The sequence below is a fragment of the Tursiops truncatus genome, chromosome 1 (assembly GCF_011762595.2).
Source record: "Tursiops truncatus isolate mTurTru1 chromosome 1, mTurTru1.mat.Y, whole genome shotgun sequence".
NCBI lineage: Eukaryota > Metazoa > Chordata > Mammalia > Artiodactyla > Delphinidae > Tursiops > Tursiops truncatus.
The window spans coordinates 33,831,718-33,847,947 of NC_047034.1; the positions used below are offsets into that span (position 1 = coordinate 33,831,718).

At 39.0% G+C, this 16,230-nt stretch overlaps 1 protein-coding gene across 4 annotated transcripts in view; it reads right to left on the minus strand.

Moving 5' to 3' along the window:
• Positions 1-123: 123 nt before the first annotated feature.
• RBBP5 (RB binding protein 5, histone lysine methyltransferase complex subunit) overlaps positions 124-16,230 on the minus strand; it is a 36,067-nt gene continuing 19,960 nt past the window's right edge. For 3 of the 4 annotated variants that reach the window (XM_019918278.3, XM_073802177.1, XM_019918281.3), the window contains 11 exons: positions 15,634-15,774; positions 14,669-14,831; positions 13,369-13,478; positions 12,184-12,303; positions 11,942-12,095; positions 11,773-11,844; positions 11,017-11,134; positions 9,623-9,692; positions 8,649-8,878; positions 7,735-7,926; positions 124-2,204 (listed from right to left, as the gene is read on the minus strand). In XM_019918278.3, coding sequence (XP_019773837.1) covers positions 2,176-2,204; positions 7,735-7,926; positions 8,649-8,878; positions 9,623-9,692; positions 11,017-11,134; positions 11,773-11,844; positions 11,942-12,095; positions 12,184-12,303; positions 13,369-13,478; positions 14,669-14,831; positions 15,634-15,774 — 1,399 coding nt within the window. In that variant the 3' untranslated portion in view covers positions 124-2,175. The remainder of the gene's footprint in view (positions 2,205-7,734; positions 7,927-8,648; positions 8,879-9,622; positions 9,693-11,016; positions 11,135-11,772; positions 11,845-11,941; positions 12,096-12,183; positions 12,304-13,368; positions 13,479-14,668; positions 14,832-15,633; positions 15,775-16,230) is intronic. The other variant, XM_019918279.3, reaches the window with a different exon arrangement.

The following is a 16,230-nucleotide window of genomic DNA, read 5'->3' on the forward strand; positions in this document are numbered from 1 at the left end:
CTGTTATTTCTACACGGAGAAGATCTAATATCAACAAAGTAAGCTGCATTTTCTGTTGTACAGAGTGAAGTGGCCGGTGACTTTCAGAAGTGATCAGTGTCTACAAACACACACCTACACCTGTTCTTTAATAAACATCAGGTTTTATTTACAAAGCATTAAAGCTTCAGCAAGAAGTACCCAAGGCTAAGTCTCATCTCGTACAAAACTACAGAACATTAGAAAACAAAACACTGGGGGGTGGGCAGGTGACAAAAGGGAAAAAGAATATGCATATATTGTACAAATCGAGAAAATCAAACTGAAATAGACAGAAGGTTTTAGGAGCTGAAACAAATTCCAAAAGCATAAATAATTATTAGGAGCTGCTGCCAGAGACACTCTGACAGGGCTGAAGTTGACTTTCTCAGTAGCCGGTTTAGGAGGTGGACAGAGCTTGAACATCCCAATGCTCAGGCAGAGGACCCCCAGCTACTCTGCATGTGGAAATAAGGCAGAAACCTCTTGTATCACACAGTTTGCATACTACTGCACTGTACAGTACAAAGAGAAACAAAATGGAAATAATGTCTGCAAAACAAAAACATGTCTAGTGACCCACCTACCAATCTCAACCACTGGTCTAATATGAAATAGGAAATGAAATTCACAAAATGAGCATCTGAGGAAAAAGCAGTGGCATCTAAAAATATAGACATTTTGCCACTGACTCAGGGAGAGCTCTTGCTTCAACTACTGAACGTTTTGGTTCTAAAGATGGAATGGAAGAGGCTCTTGTTGATGTGTTCTACTTTGATTTCTATGCTAAAATCCAAAAGGTAATCACCTCGTTTGGCTACCTATCGGAGCAACCACCAACTGACAGAGATTTCCCAACAAGCACAGTGTTTAACTCTCCTTTGAAAATACTGTGAAAATGATGATCCAGATTAAGCACTTCCAGGCAGCTCAAGGCTCTGCTCAAGAGAGGCTGGAGAGGCCCCTCCCTCCACACCTGGTTTCTTCACTCTGGATTTTCAGAGAATTTCAAACACCTAGTGTACACATCCATCCAATCTGCTACTTTTTATACAAAGAACAGCAAAAGCAAAAATTAAAATTTTTTTTTAAAAAGCTAAGCAACCTTTCACAGAAAGGAAGTGACTGGAAACATGTAGGAAGGAAAAGGGGTGTGGATACAAGGAGGGGAAATGCAATGACTGATGGGAAGGACAGATGTCCACGAGCAATGATAAAAAAAAAAGGTGCTTAGATTTTTTGATTTGAACTGTGTTGTCATTGCTTTGATTTTGGACGGTTTTATTTTAGTCCTTGCATAGATTCCCCCACCCCCAGCAAAAAAGAAGTCTGCTGAGAGACACCTCGGTTTGTTTCTGGCTCTGGAAGCCAGTACAGGTAAAGCAATATAAACTACTGATGATTCTTTGCTGGAGACAAATGAACTAGCTATCTTCAAAAACCATGATTAATGAGAATGAACCAATACTGGAGGGAACCATGCAATGAAAAGGATACAAAGAAAAACCTGACTCTCTTATAGCTCAACTTCTGGAGCAAAATGTTACAGTATGTGAACAAAGAGGGGGCCTTTCTTATCTTTCTTTCCTTTTGGAAAATCTGAAATCTTTCCAGCACTTTCTTTTCTGCCCATCTTTGTAATACAATACGGAAATATAGGAGGTATCTGGTGAGTGGGTAAGTTTAAAAATGGAAGAAAGAATGTGCAACAGACGTTTTTCTAGGATACAGGCAGCAAAATTACAGATAAGAACAAGTCACTCAAGGACGTGCACTGTGGAGGGAAGGAAAGTAGGAGATAGGAAATGACAGGCCGAAATGGTGCTGGGTACAGTAAAGACAGACAAGCAAAACAGGAATCTCTTCTCCAGCAACATAACAAGCATTAAAGTTTAAATGAGTCAAAACTCCTGTTTGATGTCTTCACAAATCCTCATTCCTGAGAGCCTATTTGGACTTATGCTTGAAAGGGAAGGGGACATATATTCTTCTTCCTTAATTCAATTCTTCATTCAAACATAAAATTCACTCCTTCCACCTCCTGGGTGGAAGACAGAGGCCTTTGTTTTAAATTAAAGTCAATCTCAAATGACTGACCACAGTGTCCAGAGGCCACACGATGGCAAAGTAGGGAAGAACAAAGAACTTCAAGGGCCTTCATAACAGTTCTGAGATCGCTCCCCCTGCTAAAGAGATGAGACATAAAAAGATTTCTTTTAGCATCAACTTAGACCAGTTACTTTCAAGAACACAAATACAGATGCTGGACGATGCATTACAAGCACACATGGGCTAAGAACTTCCCCCCTTTAAGTTAAAACCAACTCCAACTCCCAATTACTCTTTACTGAAGCAACAAATAATCCAAACCCCACCCTCCCTCAGTACTTTTCTCAGCACTGCCCCAAAGGGAGAAAAAAAGGCAAAATGATCAGACTTCTACACATTTTCCAAGCTTCTAACCATTCTCCAAGGTGTTAACATACAATGCTTCACATTCCAAAAAGTGCAGTTAAGTAGAGGAAAGGAAATTCTAGGGTACTACTGCCTCTTTCAATCTTTCATATACTAAACTAATTCGCCACTAAATGATTAAAGGTGAGCAACAAACCCTTTTCCAAACACCCTTGTTCCTTAAATGATACTCTCAGCTCCTCAGAATCCCAAATATGGTGAAATGTTAATGAAAACTACTGTTGGCATTTCTATGCGCCAACAACTGATCAATAAATAAAATCCTAAATAGTAAAATCAAATGAACACTTCCCTGATTACTCCATAGAAGCTGTTCAATCTCTGAGGGACATCCTTAAATGGGTTGCTGTGAAATATTAACTAGGAAGTGTAAAAAGAGATCAAGGTGAAGAAAGTCCTCCCAGTGTCATCTGGAATGGGGAAGAACATTCCACTTGAAGGTAAAATAGTTAAAAATAATTGCCCAATTTTTAAAAAAAAAAAAAAAAAAAAAAAAAAAAGTACCCATTTATAAACCTTGCTTTTAACCTGATTTTAAATAAGTTCAAGCACAGATGAAAACTGGCAATAAAAATAAATTCCAATTTGCCTGAGAAGAGACTGAAATTATGAGATACAAACTCTCCTGGATGCTACATGTTAAAAATCAAATTTAAACTTTATATAGTTCAGTAAGATAAAAAGTATATTTAAGCATCTGTTTTTCAGATCTTTCAACATAAAATATAATAATTAACTTCTTGAATTGATTTTTTTAAAAATCGTGAGATAAAAGAATCTACTCCACAGGGCTCAGTAACAGGCCTTTAACACTTTAAGGCTAGCTTCTCTGACTGTTTCCACAGGTACCCTGACCAATCTAGTTTAACAGTTTAAAAAAAGACAACATTGACATTTTAAGCCTAACTCATGAGAGGAAAAAGTGGCTTGCATTAATAATGGGCACTCAAGATGACTAATGAGCTACATCATTATACTGATTATCTGAGGTCAGTTAATGTTTTTTCTTTAATCGCTCTCTTTCCTGTGAACAGACCAAAAACAAAGCTTGTTGAGGCATCAGGCAACAAACCAATACCAGAGCAAGCAAGTCTGTGAGCAAGATAAGATACACAGCAACAGCAACAAAGCAGAAGATCTCCAGGCTACTTAAAAATCTGCCCCAAGTATTATTTACCCGCAACATGACAGAAATCTCCAGTAATATAAAATTAAGAAAAATTCAGCTAATGGTAAACAGCTGTTATTGGTACCTCCCCAAAGCAGCCAAGCCAGGGTGGCTTAAGAAAACACTTAATTTTCAAACATTACCTTAGTCAGCTAATAAGACCACACAGAATGAGAATACCCAACTAGCCATCTAAAAATATGATTTTAGCAGGAATTCATAAATTAGTCTTTGAGAGACTGATCATTTTTCAAAAAGGGCGGGGGGGGGGGGGAAGCCCCTACCAATCATTTAAAACAATCAGATTCAGCAAGTGAACAGAACATAGTTCAGAGGCCCAGGGTGGGGGGCCAGCACCAGGAGGGCAGTGGTGCAGCCAAAGGCAGGGAAATCAGCGCGGGGCCTGTCGGCCCCCAGAAGTGGCACCTCTGCTCAGTTTGGCCTCAACAGACCATTCCCTTCATGCCCACCAACCCACAAGGCCTTTAGACCACATATGTGACAGACCACAACTTTGTCACACTTGCTACCGAGGGTGTTTACTGCCAAGGAGCCCTACTTCTAGGGCAATCTTTGAGCGGTCACAGGGCAACCGGGACACTGGTGGCTCTGCTCACATCTCAAGTTTCGATCCTGAGGACTGTCCTCTGCAGAGTATCTAATAAGGTAACCAGGGGGAATCTGATAGATGGTGCTATGTCGATCTGGACTTTCTGAAAAGTCCCCGGCTCAGGGTTACCCTTAAGCTTCACTGATGGGTCCTCCCTCATCACAGAAAGTGTGTCTTCGTGGATGTGAGTCCACTGGTACTGTTCAATACTGATGAGCTGTTTGATAGGGAAGAATTTTCTACAGTCTCAGATTCCAGATGGCTAGATTACTTCTATTGGCGGTCTATGTGTCTTCCAACTGTCGCCTGAAATGCATAATCTCCTGTTGCAACATGCAACAGACTATAGCAGCTTTGTCAGGCCTATCAGGGCTTACTGAACAGTTTCTTCAGTAACTGATGAATTGCAGATATTAACAAACAGCTGGCATTTATCTAACTTGAGCAGTAGCCTACACCTACAATCTGCCTTCAAATGATTTGGCTCTAATGCAAAAGCAGGGCATTTGCGGGGAGGTCCACAAAGCACTGGATCTATAAATACACCCATCAGACTGAACTAATCTTTCAAGATGGTTCAGCCTCAGCCACTGAGGATCAGGATTCATTTCTTAATATCTGGTGGAAAATCCACAGTGACAGCATGCTGCTTTTTACTGAAACTCTCCAAGGTGTGGAAGAACGTGAGACATAAAGTTTTTATTACCTCAGAGGCCTGGGGGAGCTATGTGAAAATGAACAGCATGTGTCAGCCAGCCTCTGCCTGCTCTGGGCCCTCCAAGCTGAAAATGGTATTGGATGAAGCACCACCCTCGCCCGAAGAAACCCACACAAAAGGTATGACAGGTTGTCCTGAAACTGAGACTTCTAATGGCGCGCTATATGATACTCAGTTTCAGCACTCTCCCCCAGACTCACAGCCTTCATAAAGACCCAAACCACACTGCAGCTAGTGGCTAAAAGCCCTTCTGAGGAAGTGTCAGGACTAAACCACAATGCCTTTTTTGAGGTTTCTTAATGATCCTGCTCCTCAGCACACTCGGGAGTTTGATCTGGCCATTTCAGTTTTGGAGATTTCCATTCAGGAAAAGGCCAAGGAACCAAGGCAAGAGAAGAAGAAGATGGGAAGAAGGAAGTAGAGGTTACACGGGGAAGTATGCGATGCAGATAATCATGAGAAGTTGGTGAAATGTTTGCAGTAATCTAGACAGTTGTTTTGTCTGTGTGGTGTCAGAAAGCGTATCATCACCCTGGCCTTGTTATGTAAAAGTCTCCTCTAGTCCTTTCAAAGGGTGAAGCCCTTAAAATAACTGCCTCCATTTAAGGCTGACCAACTCAAGTCCCTGATAACAATAATGAAGAAAATAAAAATCCAGTCTGAAGCACCCTGCTGTTTCAAGACACAGGTTCTAGCCTTTAACGAGGTCGGTACCTTTTTTAACCTTGTCAGCTGAGTGAGTGGGAATAAACTTCTCATAGGCCATTGATAATGATATCCAGTCTTGCTAGAAGGAGTTTTGAAATGCTGACATGTACAAACACTATGTATTTCACACACAGATCAAAATTTCAATGCAGTATTTTGAAAACTTCAGGGAATAAAAAGGCCCATTCCTTTACGGCTAAGTAAACTTTCTAAGCAAACTTTCTAACATCTCATTTACATGTTTTTGAAGCATAGCTAAAAAATACCACTGCTGTTATACTCTAAGCTGTAAAATGTAACAGTACTTCATGGTACCTTTGACAAAAACCCAATTTGAGAAATGTCAAAAATATTTAGTAACTGTTAGTGATCATATCAGCTATAATTAAAAGTTGAAATCACTGTATTATAGAGAGAAAATTTTAGTTTTTAAAAACTTCAAATGGTTTATTTGCCATACACTTAGTATTAAAAAGCGAATGATTACTTACAGATAGATTCTGAAGATGCTGGGAAAGTATGCTTAGAAAGATTCTGAAGATGCTGGGAAAGTATGTCTTAGAGTATTTCAATTAATTCAATATGTTTGCCTACATTTGAAATCACCCTGAAGCATTTCAGCTCTTGGGGCCAGGGAAATCTATTTGAACTTCAAATTGTTTCTTCTATAGTGGCATCTGCTTATGCAAGAAGTGGGTTATGGAAGGATGGATTTTATTTACATTAGTCAATTACTGACATGCAATCTTTGCTGGCAATGTCCATATAACTCTTCCAGGCTATTTTTAAAAATATACAGACATGGCCCTAAGTGGACTGAATGTGGAGATGGTAACTGATTATCGGTGGAGTACCATAAATATTGTTGCTGGGAAAAAAAATGCTAGTGCTCCAATGGTATGGTGTTGGACTATGAAAGTCTAAATCTAGTGAACTTGAGGGGGAATACTCAAAATGATGACTAATTGAGTCTGTTTCAGCTTCTCTGCAGAAGAGAATTCATGTTCACAATGATTAACTGGCTTAAGGAACTCTGTTTTGCGTATCATCACATTTGGATTAACACAATTAAAATTTTAAAGTGGGGAAAAAAAAACCCTAAACACAAACACTGATATTTTGTTAGTCCTGCCTCTGAATCTACTGACCTAGCCACAGAAAACTGAGAGTAATGTATTAACTAAAGCAGTGCCTAAATATAAAACAAAACAAAAAGTTTCCAAAGCCCAACAATATTTGAGCAGAAATGAACTTGAGTTTGCTTACTATTTTCCAAACAAAAGACCATTTAGCCTAGATTCACAAGTATTTGACTGGAAATTGAAACTGTTCTCCATCCTCCAATAAAAATCCCTCAATTATATAGAAGTGAGAAAACAGTAAGTTTCAAGAGGCTTAGGTGTTAAGAAGCTACAAAGTTTGTCTTTTTGGTAATCTCCTGTTTGAAAAAACAAAACACCTCATCTTCTTCCTTAACATGATGGTACTACAAACAACTCCATCACTGCTTCTAGACTACTGAAAGAGAGAAAAACACCACCTCTGGGATTTGAACAATTTGAAGAGAGAGAAAAAAGATGCTACAGTTAAATGGTCAAGGGCTGTATAAAGAAGTTCATATTTCTGGTTATCTGTTTGGATCTTTCATTTGAGACAAAACAAAAAACCTAGGAGCAAACACAGATTAAAAAAATGAATTAAACCAGGGGTTCTTACCCTTTTTCAGGTCACAGATTCCTACAGGAATCCAGTGAAATGTACAGGCATCTTCCCCCAAAAATTATTCATAAAATATTTTGCATAAGACCAAGGGAATGGAGATCCCCTGAAACCTGGTTATAGACCCAAGGTTAAGAGCCACTGAATTAAGCCAAATCTGGTTTAGCCTGCCCTCAGCAGTAGTTTAAAACTCAGAGAATATCTGCCACTGGGGAAAAGGAGGGAAGGAAGGAAAAAATGCTGCAGTTAAACGGAGTCAGGGGCTGTACAAAGCAAGGCCACGAAGCAAGCCAGACAGTGCTCCCAATGTGTCCTTACCTGTCAAGGGCTGGCTGAGCTCCGCCTGCACTTTACCCTTCGCTGATCCTTCCAGAGGTAAACCTCTGTCCCCTTTGTAGAGTTTCGGTTTAAATGGAGAATCTTTCTCTTTACCTTTTGATCCTTTAGGCCGGCCTGCTTGCTTCTTCTTGGATTTGCCATCCCCCTTCACACCCAGTAGTGGATGGACTTCTGTAAAAGGACAGATAGGCAAAGAAAGAAATCCACACATCACCCCAACTGAGTATGTGCCATGCCACCTATCCATGAGCAAAGAATTCTGCTCTTGCATCTCAGGTCCACTAATACAAGAAGAAAAGTTTGTTTTGTTTATTAATTATAAACTACAGAAGTGTGGCTATTAAATGAGAAATAGTTCCTTGGCCACATGGCCTATGTGATTCATACGAAGCCACAGCAGCTCTAAATGGAAAAGGTAGCTCAAAGACACACTGACACTTTATCACACAAGCCACAACAGGAATGCACATGTGCACACTGGCATGTGAGAGCAGAAAGGGAATGGGCTTTGGTACGCAACAGGCCAGACTCAACCATGTAATTAAAAAGGCTTCTAGAGTCAGACTGTAAAAGTAGGTAGGAAGAATTAAGGTTGTCCAAGTCTGACTAGTACTTTACTACCTAATGAGAATCTTGGGGGAGAGGTAGGGTATTTAAACAAACTGAGCCAGATGTCAGACTTAAAGTATGTCATCTGAGGCAAAGTACTGAGGGCAGAATCTCCCCATTTTAAAAGAGACGTGAAGCAGATGAAATTATTACAAAGTTGTAAAGCACTATAAAAAAGACTCATGGGAAAATTCCTTTAAGGGAAAATCACCCAAACAGGAAATTACCAGATTGTGCTAGAGAGTGGCCTCTGTCAGGCGAGGGAGAGAAAATGTGGCTCTTACCATCATTTGGTACTCCTTGCAGTTCAATATTGGTTGTTTTGGGTTTCTTCTTAGGTGGCTGGGACCCATCTGTTGAAGACTGCCTCTTCTTCTCTGAACTAGCCCCTTCGTCCATCAAGGAGGTTTGGACTGCATCCGGTGGGGGGCCATAAGGATTTTCTTCTGGGTCTTCTACCTCAGGGGCAATGGGTAAATATAATAGAGCCTTTGAATCTTCCAGCTCTTCATCACTATTTGGAACAGGATCAGAAAAGGGATAGGAAAAAAGAGGAGAAAGTTGCTTAAACCGTGAACCCTTCCTCTAGGGCAGAATCATCTAACCATAAGCAACATGTATGGATCTAAAATTTCAAGAAAGCCAAGACAAATAAAAAGAAATCAGACAGGGGCTTCCCTGGTGGTACAGTGGTTAAGAATCCGCCTACCAATGCAGGGGACACAGGTTCGAGCACTGGTCCGGGAAGATCCCACATGCCGCAGAGCAACTAAGCCCATGCGCCACAACTACTGAGCCTGTGCTCTAAAGCTCGCGAGCCACAACTACTGAAGCCCACGTGCCACAACTACTGAAGCCCATGCACCTAGAGCCCGTGCTCCACAACAAGAGAAGCCACCGCAGCGAGAAGCCCGCGCACCACAACAAAGAGTAGCCCCTGCTCGCTGCCACTAGAGAAAGCCCGCGCGCAGCAACGAAGACCCAACGCAGCCAAAAATAAATAAATAAACTTTTAAAAAAGGAAATCAGACAACACAATTAATAAAATCAGTAGTAAAAATAAACGGCATAAACAAATTATTTCACTTCCTTAAGATTTTTCTATCAAGGGAGAAGGGAAGGGATTTCTTGCGCACCAAAGGAGTTATCTCTGAGGTCAAAGGCAGATGGGCCTGAAGGAAGAGCCGGGGAACTGAGCAGCACAACCAGAGACTGAGGAGGAGGAGCACCCCAGGCCCAGCCTTCAGCGGCAGCTCACCTGCTACAGAAGGCGGCAATAGGGTCCACACTGGTGACATCCACTTCCTCATCCTCTGCAGCATCAGCCCCTGCAGGACAAAAACACAGCAGAGGTGTGAGAAGAAGTAGAAAACTGCTTTTTACATATAGCTTATGGTTTTCATAAACTGAAATCCAGGAGAAACAAAGGAGGAAAACCAAACAGTTTGTTTTACTTAGTCGTTCTGCAAATATTTACTGAATTTCCACCACACGCTAGGCACTGGGAATAGAGCAATGCCCCAGGAAGTTGGGAACGGTTCTTCAGTAAAAATTTTAGAAGTCTAACTGGGGAGACACATACACACAGATAATTTCAGTTCCAGAATCTGTTCCTGTTACTGTAGCACAGTAAGTGCTGCAGTAAAGGTTTGTGCAATGTGCCAAGGAGATGGGAAGGAGAAAGAACTTCTGCGGAAGTTTGGGAAGGCTTCGTACAACACAGTCCAATAACACGAATACAATCCAGAATATACTGCAGCCCTGACGGTCTTTCTAAGGCACAGGAGGCATGTAAGTTATCTAATATCACAAAAGTGAGGACCAGCACTTTCAAGCTGGAGAGAACTAATTTCAATCCCAATTCCCCGATTCCTGACATCATCAAGTGGCCCAGCAGTCAATGACCCGTGGCATTAATTACTCAAGCTGACAGTGCCAACTGGGCACATTAAGCATTCATACACACAAACCCCTGCCAGATGCAAAGCCCTGTGTTTAGACAACGATGGGGCTATAAAATGAAATCTTTATTCTCAAGTAACTTCCTATCTAGAAGTTCAGAAGCCAAGAGATAAAAATAACAATGATCACGATCATAATCATAATAGAAGAGAACATCTGAATGCTCATTATGGCCTAGACACTATAGTGAGCCCTTTACATGAATTATCTCATTTATTCCCCACAACCCTAAAAGGCAGGTGCTATTGTTATCCTTATTTTACAGAAAAGGAAGTTCAGGTTTAAAGAATAAGTATTCTGCCCAAGGCGGTCTGACTCCAGAGCCCATGCTCTTTACCTTCATCTTACTGACAAAGGAGTGACAATACGCAAACAGCAGCTGAGCACCCAGCGTGTGTGGGTGGCTTTGTTAGGTGCCCCATGCAAATCCTCATTTAATCATCTGCAATTAGTCAGGAAATACAAAGTGAAACGTTAAGAGAGCTGCTTGAGCCCTAGGAACGCCCATGTAAACCCTGAGTCAATGCCTTACAAATAAATATTCTAAAAACACTGTCAAAACTGTGTAAGCTTAGGAAAAAAAATTAGACTAAGTGCTGAAATGAATTTTCAACACAAATTAAGAATGAGTACTGAGTAAAACAATCATTTTTCCTTTGGGAAATACTACCTGCAATTGAGAAATATTACCTGTCTGTTCAGGCTCACTCTTATCTTCATCTTCAATATCAAACTCTGATTCCCTTTCTTCATATTCTACATTTTCATCCAATTCTTTGAAGTCTGGCGCAAATGCACTCCAATTTTCCTATGCCACAAACAAAACATACTACTTAACTGTGTGAGAAAGCAGCGGTCTGTAACCTAGACATTAATGATATAAATAAAAGGACTGACCATGAACAAGACTCAAAATTCTGAGATCAAATTTGGCAGATAATAAAAATTAGGTGTCTACAGTTTTATTACCTTAAGGCATTTCCTATCTTAAACATTCCATGGTATTAACTGTAGTTCTTTCATAAATAACAGCCTTCTTTAATCTTTTTAAGATGTAATTCTGAGGTAAAATGTTAAGTTTTCTTCTGAGTACACTGATTACAAATATAATTAAAGGTGTTCAAAATAAAACCAAGATGTAAAACAGAAGCTAACTGAACTGAAAATAAGAAAAGCACAAGAAAACTCTATCTCAGATGAGCAACAGAAAAACGTACCAGGAAGTACACTAGATTTTTCTCCCTGAAAACAGAGCTGGTAAATTGACTTTGGACCAAGACCTTACCATTAAAATAAAGCAAAACTAGATGCACTGAACTATTTAATTAGAAGAATCATATGGAAAAGAAAGTATATAAGGTAATTTTGGGCTTACTATTTGTAAAGTTCTTTGATAAAAGGAAAGGGTATCTAGCTTCAAAGCAGTTAAACCAGAAAAATACTTACTACTTGATTTTGTGCCCAGATAGATACCACTCCACTAGAAATGGATGCTATGATGGGTCGAACAGGATGCCACTAAATTTTAATGAAGCAAAGAAAAATCAATTCTAAGGATGAATCCAAGATTTTCTGTATTACATAAGTAACAACAGCAACCTCTCATCCTACTCACAGCTACATCCAAGAGGAGTTCTCCTCTTGTCCCATGGAGAATCTTCACCAGGTTACCAATACTCTTCTCCCAGATGTACAGGGCATGCTGCCGGGCTGACCCTGCGACTATGTATTCCCCATCCCCAGAGAAACAACATTTCTTCCATGGGGTCCTAAAGGACAAAGAAAGTACCCAAATAGAACCAGAACCTGACCCCAGGCCATGAATTAGCACATATTCTTCTAGGTTGTGATACATACCTATTCACCAAGTCCTGCAGTTTCTGCATGGGTTCAGGCTCTCCATCTCTTCCACAGGTTAAGATTTCTCTGCCATCATAAACTCTAATTATTCGATCTGCTGTGTTAATTAAAAAGCAACTACAGAAAAGATAAAAAAATATCAACACCAGAGGTCAGAATCTGTTCCTGTTAACATTTTCCATGGCTACCAGTTACTTAGAACAGTACCATAAGACAACTAACAAATCAGGGAGAGACTGAGTGAAAATCTAAGTAATAGACTAGACTACTGATATATCTACTTGTCACCTTCCAAGCCAAAATATAGCGTGAAGTGAGAAAACGCTTTACTTCCCTTCCTGTGTAATCCCTGAACCCTAGATGCACAAACTAATCAGCAGTATTTGACTAAAATCCAAAACCTCTAAATTGAAACCAGTTTCCCGAATTCACAAGCTTACAGTTAAATATATATAAATACTTCATTCCTCTGGCCTGCTTTATATATAGTATATTCTTAATGAGTTAATAAACTAAATATATCATTCTGGATTGCCCAATTTTTTACTGTGATAACACTGAGTGTTGGAAACCTGTCTAAAACACAAGTTATTTTACCACCTTCTTACAGACTTCATTGTCTCTTGCTTCAAGAGAATTTGAACATGAATGTCCTCTAAGTATGTATGGTGGTTCCCATACAAAATAGGATGACTGTTACTTCTCTTACTGACAACCTATTTTCTTGTTGTTTCTGTTGATACATAAATCTACTTCTAGCTGGGTAATCAAACTTATCAGAAAAACATCTGAAATTAAAAGGGTAAATAAATAGGTTTTATGTAAGTAAAGTGCATATTCAGTTACTATGTGAATTTGTGATATCAATTCTGATTATAATATAACAGCTCACTTTTACCCAGTGTTTACCATATGCCAGACATTTTGGTTCTATGCACAGACCACTCAGACATCTTTTCTGTAAAGGAACTGCCTGTTAACCTCCCGATAAGATGTGACTGCTGGCTCAAAGCAGTAAATCTTATAAACTTAAGAACCAGATAGTGACAGTTTCTATAACTATTTTCTAAGTAAACTTAAAAAAAAAAATAAGTATAATATACACAAAAACTGTGAATCTCAATGTATTTTTGCATTCTACTCACTTTTAAAACTGTCTCTAAAAAGACAGGTCTCACTTACCTGCCCTTCCGAGCAAACTCTATTGACTTAATGGCTGTGGTATTGCTTGTTCCAGTTGTTACTCTGAAGGAAGCAACAAGATCCTGAGAATCTGTTTTTAGGACCAAGATCTAAAGTTTAAAAGAGAAAAATAATAAGTATTCTGATAACTTACAGTAATTAGATTTGACTTCTGTTTCTGAAGCTGGGCAAAGACTGGGTGAAAATATTAATATAAATATCTCTATTCCCATGTATTCAACTTGATCAACTGCTATTGCCTTTTACCTCTTCAATTAAAGGACACTGTCTTAACCTATTGTTAGAAGATAATGTTTAACATTATCCAGAGTCAAAAAGTAGAAGCAACCCAAGTATCCATCAACAGATAAAATGTGACACATACATACAATGGAATATTATTCAAACTTGAAAAGAAAGGAAATTCTGACACATGCTACAACATGAATGAATCTTAAGGACATTATGCTAAGGGAAGTAAGCCCATCACAAAAAAACCAAATACTGGATGAGTCCACTTATACAGGTACTAGAATAGCCAAATTCATAAAGATAGAAAGTAGAATGATGGTTTCTAAGGGGTGAAAGGGAGTAGGAAATAGCAAGTTATTATGTAGTAAGTACAAGGTGAGTGCAAGATGAAAAGAGCTCTGGAGATAAACGATGGTGATGACTGCACGACAATGTGAATGTACTTTACACCACTGAACTGTACACTTAAGAATGGTTAAGACGGTAAATTTCGTTAAGTGCATTTTACCACAATAAAAAAAAAAAACCTGCCACTCTCTAAAGCAGCCATGAAACTGTACTAGCCCACACGTCCCAGTCAAAAAAAAAAAAAAAAAAAAAAATCAAAGTGCACTGGAACTCAAACTCTAATAAGCTTGAAAAGGACCCTAAAGCTCATCAAATCCAACTTCTTAGTACACAAAACAATACATTAAGCTAGCCTAAATTATACAATATTTGCAGACCAAGATATCAGACATTTTATCAGCAGTACTCCATTGATGATATGATTTTTAAATTTTATAATTTAGTAATGGCCTTTCATTACTAGCATCCAGTAAAGGCCCCCCCATCCTTCTCTAGGTCAAATTACCTCTGACTGCTCTAAATCCAAAGAACAGAAATTATTAAGGCATGAGAGAAAAATAGGCTATATTTACCACAGGCAGGAGGCATGCTTAGTCAAGGGGTAAAAGAAATTTCAAAGAAAGAACAAGCAAACATGAAATGAGCCAATGTACAGGATGACTGATGCATATTTCACCAGCTTCTAAGCTTCTACGCTTACCTTGCCTTTTGCATTTCCTGTATAGATATATTCTCCTCGCCTATCAAAAGATGCAACCACGTTCAAATCGGAGTCATCGTCTACGGGCAGAACAACATGTTTGGAATCTGAAAGGGTCAACATGACAGGAGCAGATTTCATGGGACACACGAGAACCTTGTTCCTGTTTAAAAATATGAATAGTACATTGGCTGTTGCTATGATATCAGAAGGCTGACTCTCTGCTCTTTTCTGTAATTCCTATCTACTACCTCATCAACTCTCCCAGCCCAAGCATATTTAAAATAGTGAAAAAGCCTAAACTCTAAATTCCTAATAATAGGGAAATGACTGAGTAAAGTTATGAGATCTTACCTTGACAAGATAAAATGTAATTATTAAAAATAAATATGAAGATGTAGCAAACTGGTAAAATATGTATGAAATAAAGTGAAAGGCAAAATACCAATTAAAACTATGTAAAAATACATATTTGCGTACATCTAATAGACAAATGCTTTGTGAGCTAGTAAGTGCTTTGTGAGTTATGAAGCGCTATACAATAAGCTTTATACTTAAAGAGAACTTGCCTAAAAGAAAACCTAGAGAAATGAAAATAGTTATATCTCAGTAATAGAATGATGGGTAACTCTTTTTCTTAAATATAGTTTTCATAATGAACCGTTTCCCCTACTAAAGAAATTCAAATTGGAGGAAAACCCCAGGTAAAGAACAGTTATTATACTTATTTCTACCTTTGCCCATTTCTGAAGTCTTAATTAATATAGGCCAGTTTTTAACTATATACTATAACAGTCTCTTTAAAATCTATTCACTAGATCCAGATAATCTGGAAAGATTATTTTATATAGAAGAGGTTGAAGAGATGTGGGCTTTTGCATCCTAAAACCTTAAACTGAAATTGTCATGGGCCTGGAGATAGAATTAGACCCACCCCAGGAGAGAATAGCACAGATTAAACATACTGATCTCGCGGATGATACTGGACTTTTAAGATGGGTGAAGGGAATCGAAACCTCTGGTCGCAGTCGCCTGAAAGGACATCCCACTGTGACACTATGTTATCAGTGGAAGCACTCACGAGCTTATGACCATCTCGACTCCAGCTGAGAAGGAAAAAGGGTAACTTAGCACACATTCTAAGTATATCATATCATCCTTATAGATAAAAAAGCATGAGTCACACTTATTGCCCTAACTGCATGGGTCACCAACGTTTCTTCTTCTTTATTTTTTAAACATATACTCAAATCCACAACAAGCTTTCCTAACTAAGCAATAAAAAAGAATGTTTTCATGACATCTTCATATCTAGTAATAGAAGCTCTTAACAGTTCAAGATAACAGTACAAGTGGCTCAGTGAAAAAAGGGAGACTCAAACATTTTAGAAAAGTATAAAATCAGCTGGCCCTTAAGTGTTGATTTAACAAAAAGCAGGTTTTCTTCCCCTTGGGGGGAGGGGGAGGAGTAGTTGAGCTTTCTGAAGTTGTCCCAGAAGTAGCACTATCATAGTATAAGTGAACCAGTACAGATAGGTATCTGTTATTTAAAATAATTAAGA